Source organism: Anarhichas minor, unplaced genomic scaffold (assembly GCF_050575085.1).
Source record: "Anarhichas minor isolate MPS153535 unplaced genomic scaffold, ASM5057508v1 ptg000024l, whole genome shotgun sequence".
In the NCBI taxonomy this organism is placed as follows: domain Eukaryota; kingdom Metazoa; phylum Chordata; class Actinopteri; order Perciformes; family Anarhichadidae; genus Anarhichas; species Anarhichas minor.
In genome coordinates, this window is record NW_027466470.1 from 9,159,440 (window position 1) to 9,178,235 (window position 18,796).

Sequence of the window (18,796 nt, forward strand, 5' to 3'; positions counted from 1 at the left end):
AAAGAGAAGGCGAGGGGGGGGACGCGGGAAGGATTAGAGCAAAGGTTAGGACCTAGGCGTTGGTCTTGTTCCAGTTTCTACCACAGCGCCAAGCTCACATGACTGGACACAACACTGGGGAACTGTTGCTGTTCAACTTTCAAGGGAAGGTCAATCGCACAGCAGACATTTTGAAGTAGAACTGGAAAAAAAAAATCTAAATTCATAAATGACCATAAATAACATGCTTATGTCATTTTATTCGGAAACAAAAAACTACATTTCTTAAAAAGACTGGTCACCTTTCAACACAAACATGCAAGTATTAACTGCAGCTAGTGAATTAATAAAATGACATTGTCATCTTTGTCACTATCCATATGACTATAAAATAAAACTTGAACAAGGTGTCATAACCTCAAGGCATCCCCAATCTACTGGGTTAAATATGAGCAACTAGCAGGCCTCAGTCTGAAAAATAAACCATGGAGGGAAATGCCGTTAGTTCTCATCATAACGTTCAAGAAATGCCTCCATGTACACCTGTCACATCCTATTAAGCCTGATGAGATGTTGATCCGATCACAGGCGCGACACATGGCTGCCCGAGCTGTGCCAAAACCACAGCTTTGCAGAGCAAGCCTCAGAGAGGCCAACATGTTACGGTTGACACAGCATCTCCGTCTTTAAACTGGAAAGAATACATAGACAATAAACAAAGCCTTTGATTAACAGTCATGCAGCATAAAGATGAATCGCTCATACTCTCTACTGAGCACACTCGTCAGGTTCTACTACTTCATTGTGCACATTAATATTTAAAAAAGCCAACACACCGGTTGAACTGTGTTCTTGTTGCACAATGGTACACTGACCAAAAAGATAATTTGCCAATAAACAGCGTTTGCTCAATACTAGGCAAAAAACAAGAGGAAAGAAACTTCATTTTAAACTTGTTGTTTAAACCAGCCAGACTATTGTTTTAGCAAGAAATAAAATGTGCTGCATTTGGTCTAAATTACTCCTACATTTTGCAACAATTATATCGGCTGAAGCACAGAGACATACTCGATGTTAAATGATGTTTCAACATTATGCTAATACCAGCTCATACAAACACCGCCTACGCTGTCGTCATCTTTTTCAACCGCTGCTTTTTGCCACTGCAAAATGTATGAATGGTAAAAGCTTTACTCTGCCTTTACCATAGCACTGAGCTCAGGGCTTCGTTAAAAATGTGGATTCTTACGCATTCCTTGATTGTGACAGTAGCCAGGCTGCTAGCGGTAGCAGCTAGAAAACAAACCAGGAGTTACAAGGATGTCAGGGCCAGTTGGTAATGCTAGCTATGCTAGCGAACGCAAACACTAGCAGCCAGAAACACACATATGATTCATTGCCGTTGGATAATCGAAACAAAGAAAAGGTTTTCTTAAGGTGGCCTTTCTAAAAAAGTTCAGAGGTGAAATTTACTAGATTATTAAACTATTTGAAATCTACTGAAACTATTAAAGTTGAACTTTCACACACACTACAATGTCGCTTTCATTGAGAATGTCTGCAACTGATCAGAAAACGAATTATTCATAGTTAGCCATGCTGTTTTTAAGCTTAGGTTAAATCGTATGTAGACAGAAACAAGTACAGACATGCGTAGCATTGAAGCAACACGAGTAGTAAACCATACCACTGGCAATGATTAACAATATTTGACCACATTTACGAAAAAAGGTTCAGGCCAAAAAGGTCAAAGAAATGTCTGAGGGAGGGTTGCGACAAATCCAATGAAAGAACATGCAGAGAAATCGTCCTGTGAATTAAATACTAATTAAACTATTTAGCAACAGGCGGGTCCTTGGCCCTCAAAGCATGGTCCCTGTAAGGGCCAGAGTAAACAGGATATGATCGCTTTCTTTGGCATCAGTCAAGTGAAAGCAGCCCAGCGATGAAGAATGCAACCACGTGCCCATTGTCACATTGTCTCCACCCTCCCTGTAACAATCAACGCACACTTATCCCCCTAACTGCTTATTCATAAAGAGGAAACGTTAAGCTCTAATTAATAATTAAAAACCTAGAACGTTGTAATATTACAAACCATAGTTTTCCTAATTTCCTCCGCTCTGCATTGTCATGCTTTATTCTCCTGCAGGAAGGTCACAGGCTCTCAAATTGTCAGCCTTAAAAACACACCGGGTGGATTATCAGGCAACGTTAGCCGAGATACTGCACTCAACGTACCAAACAAAACAATTCTCCACACACATTCAGCTGCTGGTAAAGACTAGCACATGTTGTGTAATCAGGAGGCTCTACCCACATCACACACACACACACGAACTCGCACACTGCTGGGCCTCTCGAAACGCAGATACGCGCCCGATAGAGCCAACTGCAGATGCTGCGCTAGAGGCACTTCATCTTATAAACGGCACTAGTGCTTTCAGTCTCATTTGAACTGCAACACAATACATGTGGTCTACAAATTGAAATGAAAGAGATACGGAGCAGAATCTTAAACTGGCTGGAATAGAGGAACCCAACTATTTATGCCTTAGGCTCCCTTTTTTTAATTATTATTATTTATTACAACCTTTCCAAACCTTCAAAATACACATTGTTAGAAGGAATACTAAACAAGAGGTAGAATGAGAGTATAACAAAAACTGACCGTTTTGGGGGGTTTCCCGTAAGATACTGTCCCGGTGTGCTCACTCAAAACTAAGAAAGGGGAACGGCATTTATATTTTGTTAAAAACCAATAGAGCTTTACTGGAGTCAGAATCCATAACAAGCCTGATTTGATACCAGTGCATTACATTTATATATATTTATATATATATATATATATATATATATATATATGTAGTTATTTGATTACCAGCTGAATACCACTAATCCTGTATGGATGCGATAGGATTGCCATCGTTGTTGTATGGCCTGGCTCAGGTTAAACCCTTTGTAAAACATGAACAAATGCATACAGAGAATGAACGCCACAGAACTTTCTTTTATCATCTAGTGTGACAGATTTTCCAGTGTAGCATTAGGGCTGTATGGCCGAAAAAGTAAATCACTGTATTGTTTTGAAGCTGAGGCTGTTCACTGGCTTTTCCGATACTGGATTTGGTGTTGGAACAACTCAAGTCATACCGATTCCTCTTATGATTCACACGATAAAGAGCCTAAATATTCAGTGAAATGAGGCTCACACAGGAGGACATTTTCTGTCCACCACTAAAGACCTTAATTTGTGTTATTTCATAAGTATTTCTATCTTTTCCAGGTAGGATAATGATTAGTATATTGATAAAGACTTTATTTTTCATTCCACTGATCGGCATTAATACCCAACCACCTCCACCTCATTTTGAAGGTCACTTTCCTGCCAACTCTTATTTTCCTTTTCTTAAATTATTTAATACACCAGCCTAAAGTCTGTTGAGGTATGCAACAAAGCGGTGTTGTGCTACAAAAATAAGATGCTCAAGCGCATTGTGTCGGATCCATTCATCCTGAAAATAAAAGAATCCATTGTAATAAAAAAAGACAACTCCTAAAGCAGAACACAAGGGAATACGGTGCGTCCTTACATAAATGTTCCTATTCTTTACCTAAGAGGCTTACAGACGATTTACAAAGGCTATAGTAGCCATGGTATGTTTCCCCCGTTACATATGCAGTCGCTTATTTCTGTACCAGTGTTTATCAAGCCGGGAAATCTTTTAAATGGTTCAACAATAATTTAGCATATTCGTTATTTTATTGCGACTGGACAAGAAGTTGTTAAGATTGTGTTAATGGTGCATACTTTACATCAAACTGGCCATTATGCCTCTCTTGGGGCTTTATTTCTTAACAGGCATCTGCGTTGCTTTCTCACACTACCTCTCTCTGTTTATGAACATTTGCCTGGACTACACGTGTAACACCGAACGTGACTTCATCTCATTTTCATGATTTGGCAGAAATTAGAGGAAAATTAGATTTTCTTGGAGCATCCAGACTCGTCACTCAATACATACGGGTGAGATCAGAAGATGAATGTTGGCTCTAAATGTCGCCAAGATAAGCAAAGACAATAATTTTGCAAACTGACTAAATCGACTCCCTGGCTGAAAAATCAGTTCTTCAGACTTGCACCATAGCAGGACTGCAACAAACTATTTTGTATAAAATTAAAATGCTCTCAAATTACTCTAACTAGCAGCTCAAAAAATGTACTATTCGTAAGGAAAATAAAGTGGTAAACTGCTAATATTTTACTCTGAGCTACCGAGTTGCTGCTTTCTGTATATTTATATCCCGATATCGATCATAAATTAATGCAATCTCATTCATATATGACAACAATAAAAGTGCAGAGTGAGGAGATCTTTCCATCAAATGAAATGCTCCAAGTTACTCTCCAAGCTGCACTAATAAATAACAAAGAGGGTAAGCAATAAAACCAAACCTAACGGATGTGAGAAAGACGGACGGGTAATTTTGAAAGAGAAAGCTTTGGGGAATCAGCAAAGCCAAGATCAAAATGAGTCAGTCAAGGAAACTCTTCAATAGAAGGTGAGGAAGAGGAAATTAACACCAATTCTGACAAAAAAAAAAAAAAAAAAACTGCACTCTCACAGAATAACAGACCATAATCGGTTGTGGAAGCCAAGTGGCTCATGAAATTGCCAGTCATCAATTAAGGTCAACCAATATCTGGCTACCGACTGTTGTTAAATTCACCCTCAACATGTAGTGTGCATGGAGATTTAATGGTGGAATTAGCCAGTTGGCTATGACCGTTAAACACTTTAAAAGCAATGTTTTGCAGTAGCTGCAGCATCACAAGATAAAGCTCGTAGCACATCACATTAAAATACAATAAACTAAAGTTACCACGGCCATTAAAACGGCCAGAAAATCCCCCCCAGGAGTACTTACCTGTTAAGAGTTTGGAGGGGAGGGAGGGGAATCCAGTGTGTGCCATAGCTAAGCAATATGTTTGACGTAGCACTGTAGCTATCAATGATTTTAATTTTGAGTATTCTACTAATTATTATTACCTATAAACTGATGTGGGCACAAAACCCGCTACAGAAGCTATGTCCACCATTAGGAATAAAGAGGTCTCTCATCTTATCAACAGTGACGTTCCATACACTGTTAAAGTACATTTCTCTCTCTCTATCAATAGTTGTTTTGGGATTGCTTGTGACAGTCCTAGTGCCAACCTTAATGATGAGCCCTTTGTATTTTTGAAACGAGAAACATGATGCTGTGATTCAGTTTTTAGGTTCATCAATTAAGTCACAGTTGAATAAAAGCAGTCTATTTAGAAACAAACAGCAGTGTGACTTTTGTATTGAGCAGAGTTAATATGACAGTCTATAAAAGGTTAAGAGACGCAGCCTTTCCTACATACAGGGCTACATAAACATGCCGTTGTTTTAACGTCAAATATCATAAACTGGCAGCTGATTTTCAGAAAGCTTAGCATAACAACCGAAGATACACGTCGGCATGAATGACGCAAGAAAAAAAAAATATATTTTAAAAAACGGTACTTTGGTACTGATGCCAGAATACTCCTAATGCATTGAAAGACACTATATGGTGATATATTGCAATATTAATAGATTTCCTCATCCTATTTTCACACTCAACCTTCAGCACAGTGAGACTTCTTATTCAATCTCAGCTAAAGTACCATCTGATACATCCTCAAGCTACATCAACACTCCTACGTTTTGTTTAATACGTATACCGTTTGCTATGTTTACGCCTAGCGTCCCCACTACTACAGTGTTTCAGACGCGGCTGACTTAGTCTTAGTTTAAAAACTCCGGGGTTGCGTTTTAGTCTGGACGAGCAGAAACAGAGACCTTTGGAAACGATGTCACGGACACTCACATCCATGACTTGTTTGGATCTTAGCAGTCACGAGTCCTTCTCTGATTCATCACGCCGCCGGAAAAAAAAAAAAACGACCGCCTTGATTACCGAGCAACTATCTGTGGTTAATTCAACATGGACAACGAATTACTGGAGTTGCTGACCTTGTTGTCTATGCTAACAGCTGTTACACATTTAAATTCTGCTTTTTATAATGCTGCTACTGCCTAAATGCGGAGGACGCAAGCTATTGTTGTATATAAGAGTAATCAGCCCCACGGAGCGGACATTTCAAGGCATGGTTTGTGGCTTTGAGGAGGGTGATGGACAATAAACAGAGGACTTTCCTTTTCCTATCTATGCTTATTTTGTTTACACTAAATTTGTCTATTTGAGAGTGTGTTGGAAATATAGAAGATCTTAAGTATCAAACAGGACCTAGGGTGCTAAAACGCTCATGTGTACGGAGATTTCGTTTTCGAACACCATTTTAAAACGAAAATGTATTTGTGTGGATCAGTTGCCAAGTACACTTGCAGGACCTTTAAGGATTCTTATGTCCTGTGACTGTGGTTGAATACTGAGATACTTGTACAAACATCATGGACACCAAAAGAGAACTCACTACTTACTCACCAAACTCCCACCCCAACATATTTTATGTATTACTATGTCACAACATAATTTGAAGCTCTTCTCTCCTCATTTGTCTCAATTGCTGTTGGGTTTTAGAAACAAATAAATATCAAATTAACAATATTAGTTTTAAAACACTTTGTAATTATAGAACCGGTGCATTTCCTGTTTATGGAGGTCTGAATTTGACAGGTAGCAAGTCTTGTGCTTTACATTAGTAATGTCAAAACATGGAAGACAGTACACAGGTTGTCATTCAACCCTAAGTACATTATCACAGTCAATGTGTGCTATTAGTTCCTCCTCTCTGGTTTAAGGTGCGACAATGAGTGAAATGACCAAGTGTTAGCCAAATTGAAGACTTGCTAATCGCTCTGTCTTCCAGGTTAGACAACCCTGTCATACAACTTTTTAAAACGAGTTTATGCAAAACCCTGGGAGACTAATTAGACAAAAAATAAACCAGACTGGTGCCACCACCCAATCATTACACAAAACAGTGAGTGAATTTAATAGTAGTAAAAGGCCAAATAGTGTATGCATGTAGATCTATTGTGTTCAAACACCCGTTCTCGCTAATAATGCCTTCAGCAAATGACCATATATAATTTACAGGAAGAGTATGGGTTAAGATTTGTTTTACTGTTGCTTTTTTGTGGTTGTAAACATATTTTCAACATAACTAGTTTGTTCTCTGGCAATAGCCAAGTTAATTAAAATAATTGTTTTGAGATCATGGAATGTTTTCATATTGCTCACACATGCCTTTTCTTCTTGAGCATAGACATTTTGTTCAGCAAGAGAAAGCAAACGTTTCCTTGTGATCACACAATTAAATCTAATGTTGTGACAACACAATATTTTTAAAAAGCATTACAATTGGTAACCCCCACGTTCCTATTCTTGGCAATACCAGCGAGGTTGAACATTTTTAGGCTGCCTCTTTGCCTAACAAAAGACATACATATCTCTCACATCTGAATTTAAGCATTTAGCATCTTACGTGTTTACACTGTTTGAATAATGTGCACGGTTTGTTTTTCTATTATCATGTTGTTACAACATTCGTATTTATGTCAAATATATTGTAACGCTTTGGTAAAATATTCCTCTCCGCTCTCAATATTAATAGTATTTGGGAATATATATATATATATACACACACGAGATCATCAAATTCTGTCTCAACAAAGTCTCTCGTGGGTGTTTTAAATTTAAAAGGTCGACGTTTTGTTGGTTTTCAATGGTCGCCATATAGACAGTCATCTAACACAGGCAGCTTTTGTATCAGGCAACACACCCCCAAGATGTCATCGACTGGGAGGCGCAAGCTCCTGGTTATCTAAGCTATGCTAGTTCCTTTTATGAAATACCAAAACATATGTACGCTAGATGTATAATAGTCATTATCCCAACAACAACGGCGCTTGGGGTAAACAAACGGTGGTGTTTGGCTACATCATTGCAGACAAACACCACCCACCTCACAGTAATGTCGCTCGTTCTTGCTTTCAATGCAATATGTTGAGGCGCTTAAATGTCTTAACTGTGGTTAGTAAACACAACGAGCTCCAATAACGTTATACGTCCTGAAATACGTTGCGCGTGTTAAATATGTTGTGTGCTGTCACTCTGCGGCCAACATAAGTAATATCACCAAGTTTCATGTTTTAAGGGCAATATTTGACACGAGAGCACAGCACAGCACAGCCTGAGACAAAAGCCCACTGCAGCCCCTCCGCTTAATCTAGCTAGCGAGCTCGTTTGCAGCCCGACACAGCCTCGCTGTCTGGGGCTAACCCAGCTCACCGTGCTTCAACCCGACATTTTCTCCTATCGGCTTTACGTCTTCCCGCTTCATAAGAGGTGGCGAGTTTTCTAAACGCAGATAAAAAAGGGTGAAATCCCAGTTTATGGAAGTACTCAAAATGTGTGTAACGCACGTGGCACACAACTATAACCGAAGCCCACGCACAAGACACATAACGTTCGATTTTCGCACGCAGTTTACTTCACGTTAGCACACCGTTAGCACGCTCGCCTGTAGCCAGATGGCTAACGTTCACTGACGTTAGGATTTTTTATGATCCAAAGGCAATCAAACAACTAACCTTGTTTTGCGCTTACCTTGAAACTGGGTCACGCGTATCCCCACTGACTCATTCGGGTTCTGCTACTTGTGAATATTGCGCAATATAAACAGTTATTTCCTAAATATTGGACCTTAACCGTAGCCTACGGCTGTGTGACGTTCATCGCTGGTTTTGAAAACATCCCAGCCGTTCGTTGCCCGTCCTCTCCGAAAAGAAAAGCCCCAGTAAAACATGCAAGCGTCGTTTTCATTGGTCGAGGAGACGTCACGTGACTGCTCTGAGCCCCCACCGAACTTAAAACGTCTCTCCGTCTGCTGGATAGACTATAGATGGGTATGTGTGTGGAAATCATTTAACTCGTTGTTTTGTCGACGCTGTGAGTAAATCACCTTTATTACTGTTAAGAACATTCTCCGCGCTTTCACCTTTTATCAGCTAGTGGCGTGTAATAACGTCAGTTGATGTTTATTAGCGTGTAAGATTTGGGATTGTAATGATAGGAGAGGGGAGAGAACAGTAATGGACACCTGACGTCATCTTTTCCGTTGCTGTGTGATGCGGTTAGTGGGAACTTTCTCGAAGATTCACCGCGGAGGTTAACAGAGGAATGGCTGTTTCCTTGTATCTCTCTTTGTGAGCACGGTTTAGTAATTTTGGTGTCAGTTTAATTAACAAACCGATCGTGTGAAGTAGCCCCGCTTATATAGTCCGCCAACTCATTGTATAGGCCAGCAGCTCATAATCGGTTGCGCAGTGATATTTGCATCGTGGTGTATGGTGCGCGCATGCGCCGTGGTGCACAATATTATATGTTGCAGAGCCGGCTTGAAAGTCGCAAGAGGAAACCGGAGTGGGGGAGGGGCATCGGCTAGACACGAGAAAAACGCCACCGGGGCAGAATGGAAATGTCAGGAGCAGTTGTAGGAATAGGGCTGTGTGTGTTGAGAATTATAAAAGATTACCGGATTAACTTTAAAGATATTTGGGATTCATGAATAAGTCAGAATGTTTAATTTAATATAAATATAACTGCATTTGGACTTCACTTCACAAAGTGCTCGTTTACGATACCAGTAATTACATTTTTATTAGTAAGACTTAGTAGAAAGCTAATTTTGGAATTAAATTGTAATTAATCATATCCACATTGTATAGTTTTGGGTATTAGATATTTAAATAATTACTAGTTGAAACAGAAATTCGAGATATATCTAATTTAGTTGCGAGTAGTGATGATTTCAGTTAGAAACATGTAATAATTTACAATTCTAATATTGTTTGCTTTATTTTCGGATAGTCAAAAATGCCATTCGGTTGCCTTGAGTAAATTGCAGAAAGCCCAACTGTGGTATGTATTCAGTCAAGCTAATATGTGATCAAATGACATCATTGCATTAGGAATTCTGACCAGAAATACATATTAGCATGTCTTCTCTTCTATTTTTATTAAATTGTTAAATGCATTTAATGTGCCACAATTGCACATGATAAATGTACACGACTCTTCTAAAGGCATTTGACTGTATATATGAATGGTAGTCAGAGAAAGCACTGATTATGGAAACTGCGACATAAGCTGCTCTTCTTTTAGAGCACAGCATCGCGAGGTAAAGCTCTGTAATATTTAACTAAATAAAATAGTATTTACGGTTACAGTATTTTAGGTTTAGTTCATGTTTGTCAGCTACGATAGTCCAGTGCACAAAATAGTATAATTTAACTAAGATACACTTCTAGGACCCTGAAAAGACATAGTAGTTCTGTAAAATACCAGATTGTTAAACATTCCAGGAAATACTTACATTATGAGATTCTTAGTGTCAGTCCTATGTGTTTATATTCAACGCCCTACTGTCAAGTGTGACTGATAGAACTGTAGTTGTCGTCACAGGCTATATAATAAATTATACTGTAAGTGACACCATGACACCTTGAGCACAGGTATATGAACAGTTTATTTACACAACATGTTTGAATTAGGCATAATATCAGCTTCAGGGACAAGTTGCTTTTAATAAAAGCAGATGTTGGCCTAAAAATGTCTACAGGTCCGGTCTTACACCGAAGCCCGGTCCTTTAGGAGGCTCGATCAGAGAGGTCAGTCCACCTGCAGGCTCACAGGAGAAACGCCCGTTCCTGTAGAAAAAGGAAACAGAGAATACGTCTTAAAGCGCAGTCGGTGCACATACAATCAACCAGAAAAGATATAATAGGCTAATTAGTTCATGATGGTTTTGTATGTACCTGGGCCCAGCTAATGGGACTCTGCCTGCTTTGAGCTCATCAATAATGTCCTCAATGTCCTTCGGTAAGAGGTCCTCCTGGAAACAAGAAGAGAGCGGGATGAATGAGAAGAAAGGCAGATAGTGCACCGCTTTGCATTGCTCGTGGTTTTGTGCTGGATAATTAACGTCTTAACAGTTTTCCACATTCTTCAACCTGTATAAAGAGCTGCAGGGATGACGTATTTTCGTAGGGCAAAGTTAGCATTACACTGGTTCCCTCGACAAAAACCCAATGGGATTGTTACATTAAATTTTGGATTATTGCAGAAAATAAGCTCCATGGCAAAGTTAGCGTTGGGCTATAAACAAACTATACCACGGTCACATGACTGCGAATATAAACAACTATGCTGTAAAGGCGGACTATTGGTCGTGATGCCGTTTTGTAGTCTCATTTAGCAACTGTCTTTTTAAGACACGTAAACGCTTAAAAACTCACAAGGGTGGTATTTTTATATCATATAATAAAATGTTAAAATATCTTTAGCTTGTATTTAACACAGACCTTGTTGCAGGCATCTTATGAAAAACGCATTGACTTCGAGACGAGGGAACCGGAGAAATGTTAACTCATTTCCGGGTTTTAAGACTCATTCCTGCAGCTCAAAGCTAAGGAGAGAGGGGGAGGTTAAGGCAATACTTGAAATGCTACTTTTGCAATATGCTTATGGGGATTATAGCGAATTCTAAAATGACAATCAGATATAGTAATAGTCAGAATGGCTAAATGTTCATGTACTACAACAGATAATGATCGGTTGAAATCCCCTTATAAAAGATAACATTATGGTTTTCCTGAAGTCCGTGCTAAAGTGGTTACAACTGTGCCAAATAATTGAATGAATAGAATTCAATGAATTGATTTTTTTAACCCAGGTAACCAAAGAAGAGCTGGTTGTAATAGATCATTTTCATGCCCAAACAAATCAGACAGGTTGCGTTTTGCAACTACTGATGAATGAATAGTCTAACGGCATTACAAATGGCTCAGTTACAGCATTATTTACTTTGTTAATGTGCATTAATTATACATTTACAAACAATCGGACATGCTGTTTAACAGGCATATCTGTGCTGCTGCTCTTTCCAGGTTTAAACCCAGAATCAACCGGACACACGTGCTTATCTACAAAACGTTGCATCTTAAGTAAAAAGGAATGATTCTAATACTGAATGCCCGTTACTCACATCAAATGCTAAACTCGGTGCCACCGTACTCTTGACGTTAACAAATTATACCCGTTCTGCCTGCAAGGATCACACCTCAGCAATTTCAGGTGTTACAGAAAATCCCTCCTTTCTCAGCCACGTTTATCTTAAATGGGTCATTCTCTTCTGCTCAGCTTGCAGGAACTAAACGTCTCATGGCGATTGAGTGCAGGATCATTTCAGATAATGTAACCACAACTCCAAAAAGCAAGCTTTTAATAGCATATCTGGCTCCTAAAGTGAACCTTTGCACACGACACAGTTGTTATTCTAGCCATATCATTTGTCTGCCATGGTTTCCATTTCCCACGTTTATATTTGTTTTGAGCCTTACATGCGTAGGCTGAGTCACACCGGCATTGGCTTCCAAAGAAAAGAGAAAAAGAAGGTAGCGCTCCTGAAAAAGGGGCTGAGAGGTATGTTGCAGACATTATTTGCAAAACTAATTTCAGGCTTGAGCCTAATTTTGTTAATTAAGTTATAATGTCCATGTAGTCAAACACTCACGTAATAGTTGTCATTGATCTGCACCATTGGAGCGTTCACGCAGGCGCCCAGGCATTCCACTTCTATGAGGGTGAACAGCTTGTCAGGGGTAGTTTCTCCAACCTTGATTCCTGTGGGAAACCAACATGCTTTATATTTATCCAGACTTTTCTGACAAGCTGCAGATTATGTTCAAGCAGTGCTACCGGACATTACACAGCTGTGCTGTGAGGTATTACTAATAGTATAGCCTCACTATTTGGTTGACTGAAAGAACAAACTAGTACGAGGATGCTCTATTAAATGCGACACAGACTGAAGTAGGTTGGCAGAAATTGTCTGGCTTGATTTCAGGGTGCTATGTCTTCCTGTTTGCTGCGACAGTTTGCTGTTGTTTGAACTGTATATTTACAAGTTTGTTCCCAACCTCTGTTTATATGAAATACGCACAATAAAAAAAAAGAAATAATCATCTGTCTTTTCATCTCTTCATTGGTGCCCCACCCTAAAATAATGTCTCTCTTACCCAGCTTGTTTTGGATGGCCTCCAGGATGCTGTCTGAGTTGCAGAGCATGCAGGGTGTTGTTGTGCAGATCTGAATGAAGTATTTTCCCACGGGTTGACGCAGGAACATCGTGTAGAACGTCACTACTTCATACACTCGCATTGGAGCAACTTCCAGAACCTCAGCGACCTGAAGGAAAACAATTGCATGACACTTAAGACATGGTGTTGTATGAACTTTCATAAAAATGTTTTCCCAACGGATCCAATTGGCATCACACAGCTGTAAGACAAATGGCAGAAGAAGCACTGTGCCTTGTTCATGGCGGAGATCGGGAGCCATCCATGTTGCCTCTGGGCTACGTCCAACACTGGGATGGTGGCTGCTTGCTTGTGTCCAGTAGGGTACATGGAGATGATCGCATCGATCCTCTACAAGGGATCAAAGAGGGAAAAAAGGCGTTGCTCAGAATAAGAATCGTTGCATTCAACTTCAATAATTAGACCAATTTAAACTATTAAATTGATCATACAAAAGCATTACCTGCACAGATATTTACAGATGATGCACTGATCATGGGATATGGTTTGACTTCAGCTTTAAAAAGTAATGTGAAGCTGAATATAACAAAATAATAAATGTTTTATATTGGTGATAACGATCAGGTGCTCATATTTTACTGTCCATTAAAATGTTTAAAAAAAACATTAAAAAAATATATCGATTAAAAAAAACCATGAATCACATTTCAACCTTTTTAGATTTAAATAAAAAGATTTAAAAAAATAACGTGAATATAAATTGTCTGGCTGAAACAGTACAAACATGTTTCACGAGTTCAACTTGTTTGTCTGAATTTGTATTCAAAGACGTATACAGATCAAAGATGTTGTTCAGCGCTTCCCCTGAATGCTCAACACAGCTGTGAACCGTACCTTCATGTTCTCCTCGGTGAACTCAAAAGGAGTATCTGGGTTGTTGTCAGGAGTATCTCTGTGCTGGAACAGAAACACCACCGTTATACAAGGACAGTTAACATTGTTTATCAAAGATATAATTATCCTCAGTCATCTTCAAATAACATTTATATTTATTCCTGTTTCAAAAATATGAAGCTAATACTTTAGACTGAATATTTTTTTAAATATTGTACATAGATATGATGCCTCAATCAATATTTTGGATGCTTTTGTTTAACCAACAACCACCGCTTTCATGTGAGTAACAGGCGTATGTGTCGATCTGATAAACTATGAATAACCCATCATGTAAGGCCTCAGGGGAAAACAGGTGCTGCTATCAGACCGTTGAGAAGACTCAACACAGATAACAATTATTCAGGCCTCTGCACACACTGCCCCCTTGTGAGCAGCAAATATCCTTTGTGCAATTAAGAAAAAGAACAACTTGAAATGTAATGGAGTTTGAAGTTAAAATTGTCAAAAGACAGCATACCCAGTTCCCAAAGAGTTCAAAGACAAGTCAGCCAAAGTGACTTTTCTCCAATCACAGATTAAAAACACCTTTACTATCCAGGGACAATGAAACCATGGCATGTTTCCATTACATGACAATATCACATGTGATGTTTTTGTTGCACAGCATGGCTCTAATAGGCTCTGAAGGCAGCTACTGGGATAAATTAAGAGCTCCTGAAAACGGACACCTTCGGGATTATTTCAGCAAAAATAAAAGCACAAACAAATCGCTGAATCATGCAACGATCACATTTATACATTTGTTTTATTGGCTGAAGCCTATATAAATATTATGACCACTTGTATATAACAGGTAGATACAGTCCATAACTTAACTGACTTCGTGGTTGTGAAAGATGTGTTTATATCAGTATTGTGTAGTAAAACAGGCATTTCATAAAAAAATGATTATGCTAGATGGACGAATAAAACCTCAATCGCCAGAATGTGGAGCACAGAATGAAGGAAATAATTATAGTTTTGATTTAATCCTGTTGTTTAATTGTCAATCTTTTATCCCAAACCCATGTGTTTTCTTTACCCGTTTAAAAAGCACCAACTTGTAAATAACTTATTTTCAAACTTTAGATAAAATGTTGCAACACAGTACATGAATATGCCACATATAGCCCTCATTAAAAGGTCATAAAAATAAAGACATTATGGACTGATGCTTTGACATAATACAGAGTATTGATGTACAATACTATGTGCATGTCCTCTATTACAACTGGGCTGATCACACGGATACAAGGCCACAAAAGGTCAACAATAAGGGCAATTGACTGATATCAATCGGGACAATATTGCATATTCTGAATGTTCTGAGCACCAGAAAGAAAAAAGTGATTTCAACAAATTAAGGCTGCCCACACTGCACTGCACTGGCTACTCTGTTCCCAACTTCTTCTGCACATTTCTTGACTTTGGCAAAGAAACTGTAACTCACCACAAAGATGCCACCAGCTCCAGCCCGAGCAGCAGACTGATGCAGACTCCTGACCTGTCTGGCCTGCAAATACAGAGACAAAGCAGTCAGATGAAATACCCGGTAGTGTGTGACTTCATACTTTAACATCCCACGAGAGTCTTTTGGGTGGGCATGTCTCCTTCAGACTTCCTGAATGGACTGGAAAGTTAAAAGTGACAAACTGGTGATGTTGTCATCGTCTACCACTGAGACTGTCCATAATTTTACATAATTATGCATACTTTTTATAGCGACAGAGTAATTGACATTCTGTAAATTAAAAAAGATATAACAATTATCAGGTCAATTAAAAAGACTTTTAAGATCTGACTGTTCTCGTCATTGTATATAACTAATTGTAAGAAGCTTAAACCATCACAACATGGGATACCTTCACATAAACATAGCTTGAGGTACCAATTTATAAAGGTGTATATCATTGACATTTACACATTTAAGGGATAGAAATACAGGTCGTAGTTTGAAATACTTAGATACATCCTTAATGTACTCATTTGACTCTCAATTGGGGAATTATTAATAGAAATTTAAGATGATCGTAAAATGATATTAGGCTATTACCGGTTCCTGATGTCTAATTTCTTAGCAGTAACCTCAACTTAACCTAAACCTCACACACACACAGTCTTCCCTATAGCATGCAATGATCTACTACGTTATGGGGACTTGCATGTCGTCCCCAAAACAGAATAGCTAACGAGTTGCAGTTACGTGTTTTAGACCACTACTACTTATAATACGCATGTGTTCATGTACCAGACAAACGTTTCCTTTGCATTGCTAATTTTTGCCAAACGATCACCTTGTAAACGTTTGACAGCAGTAGGCTAAATTAGCTAGCATGCTAATGTTACCAACGTTACTTAACGCTAGCTTAGCGGCCTACTTGCCCTTGTGAGGAGTCATAGCATTTTTCTCCAAGTTGTCTAAAAGGGCATTGGCATTTTTACCCAGAACCATAACGAATATTATAAACATACCGTCTGCGACACTGCAGAGCGAAGTACAGCAGACAAGAACATCTTGGAGCTTGAAGTTTGGTCCCAGTGTGTTACCAAATGGAAGGGACAGCAGCAGCCGACATCAACACAAGAGTGTCCACGCTCGATTACAAGGGTCTGACGTGAGCCCCTACGTCACACGTCACTCGCAGTGCAACTGAATCGATCCCAGATTGAAATCTGAGCTAAAATTCAAACGTTGCCAGCAGCCATTTAGACTTTTGTTATGTAACCTGAATGGTGGTTCACGTTGCATGCTAAACAGAGTTTACCACGGACAAACATTCCAAAGCACAAAAAGACTGAATATGTTTAATTACATATTGTTACATATTATAATAGTGAAATGTGCAAATAGTTTATATAATAACAAATGTTAACAGTTTTAACACAAAACAACGCTTCAAATTGCTTCTCAGTAAAGTATATTATATTATAAGATGCTAATTAAAATTATTATTTCATAAATGTTTGATCATGGGTGACATTGTTATGTGATGTTCTGTGATGGATAGTGGCAAAGCCTTGAAGATCAGGGATTTTTTTAAATGGCTGTCAGTGAACAAAATCTCTCTCTCTCTCTCCCTCTCTCTCTCTCTCTCTCTCTCCCTCTCTCTCTCTCTCTCTCTCTCCCCATCACCCACCCTGTCAAATCAAACCACCTCATGCCTACACGAATCCCCAGCATTCATCCTGCTGCTTGGATAAATAATGCCATCAACAGGCCAGAGGGGGCTCATCCAATGAAAAAGTGGGAGTGTTGCACCCTGCAGGCCGATTGGCTGCCCTGGCCCTAAACAGACTGAGTGAGCCTGCAGCTCAGAGATTAGAGGTGGGTCTCTCTGCATGCTGAATTGTGTTGCTTCAGTACAAGAGGCCTTGTAGTGGTCTTACTTTACTCAGGAGGATCCAGACAGATCAGCTGTGACTCCAGATTAACCCATATTCCGACTCACTCTCAGATGATATAGGCATCTGTTCTTCCACAATGGTTGTTCCTGAATCCCAGGAAAAAATGTACTACCCTCCTGATGACCTGAAGGGGGATGCTCATGTGCCTGATTTTAACTCCTACCTGGCACTGTACAGGAAATCACTTGAGAATCCAGAAGGTAGGTCAAACACGACTGTATTTTTAATGCAGTGCTTGCAGAGTTTCCTTATATTCTACCTCCCACTGAGCCTGACTGTGCCGTATCTGTCTGTGTTTATCTGCCCTGTCTGCAGCCTGTAACACTGACATGAAATATTACTTTGTTTCAGCTTTCTGGAAAGAGATTGCTGATGAGTTCTCTTGGAAGAAGCCAGCAACAGGACCAATGCTGCAGTACAACTTTGATGTGACAAAAGGGAACATTTATGTGAAATGCATGGAAGGGGCCAAAACCAACATGTGCTATAATGTCCTGGACAGGCATGTGAAGGAGAGGAATCTTGGTGAAAAGGTTGCCTATTACTGGTAAGCGACAGTTTCTGTCCGCCATGAATGATGACTTTGATGGAAAATACTTCCTGGCAATAGCAACTGTTGTGTCCCATGTGCCGACCCCAGTGCACCAAAGCAAACCTCAGCTAGTACAACACAATGTCAGTGCTTATGATTTGGGTACAACACGTTTTAAAATCTAGCATTACAGCAAATTCTAAGAGTCCTGTGTTTTATTACAGTATAAAAAGGATTGTTTTGAGAATACGACTGTTTTTATTGTCAATATTTTGGATGTAAGCTCATACATTTTCTCACTGAACACTTTAAAGTTTGTGACTTCCACTAAACTCTAAAAGGCTCTACTTTATGTTGTTTTGACTTCATATTATGGCGCATATTTACTCTGTCAACAGAAGAGGCTTAGCAAACAACAAATAGTGGTTCTGCAACCTCAGCAGTAATAGGGGTTCATTGAAACTGGGCAGAGCGGAGACCATCCATCGCCCACACAAGTGTCTTAACGCTGATTGCACTACATCAAAGCACTTATGTAATATGCCCACGTGTTTGTCATACCGGTTTCTGCACGTCATATGAGGAGAATACAGTCTGTCCACTGTAGTACCAAGGTTATATTCAAGTTATAAATGGCCAGACGGATTGTTCACTGATGTGGCTTTAGCTGCTCACACCTTAGCCAAACATTTACAAAACTATCTCAAATGGTAGGATGCTGCAAAATACAACAATAAGAAAACAAGACACCAAAAAGTATTTCATAGTGAGATGTGTGTCGATTTCTTTGACTCTGTTACTGCATCTA

General features: G+C 39.3%; 2 protein-coding genes across 3 annotated transcripts in view; both read right to left on the minus strand.

Moving 5' to 3' along the window:
* Positions 1-8,791, minus strand: part of ankrd12 (ankyrin repeat domain 12) — a 28,293-nt gene extending 19,502 nt beyond the window's left edge. For both annotated transcript variants that reach the window (XM_076098717.1, XM_076098716.1), the window contains exon 1: positions 8,623-8,791. The gene's annotated coding sequence lies outside the window, so the exon portion shown is untranslated. The remainder of the gene's footprint in view (positions 1-8,622) is intronic.
* Positions 8,792-10,524: 1,733 nt separating this feature from the next.
* On the minus strand, positions 10,525-16,661 carry ndufv2 (NADH:ubiquinone oxidoreductase core subunit V2). Its single transcript, XM_076097925.1, has 8 exons — positions 16,524-16,661; positions 15,502-15,564; positions 14,010-14,072; positions 13,389-13,505; positions 13,095-13,263; positions 12,590-12,699; positions 10,833-10,909; positions 10,525-10,724 (listed from the first exon to the last, which is right to left on the minus strand). Exons 1-8 carry the CDS (start codon positions 16,563-16,565, stop codon positions 10,631-10,633), a joined length of 735 nt encoding a protein of 244 aa, XP_075954040.1. The 5' UTR covers positions 16,566-16,661; the 3' UTR covers positions 10,525-10,630.
* Positions 16,662-18,796: the final 2,135 nt, after the last annotated feature.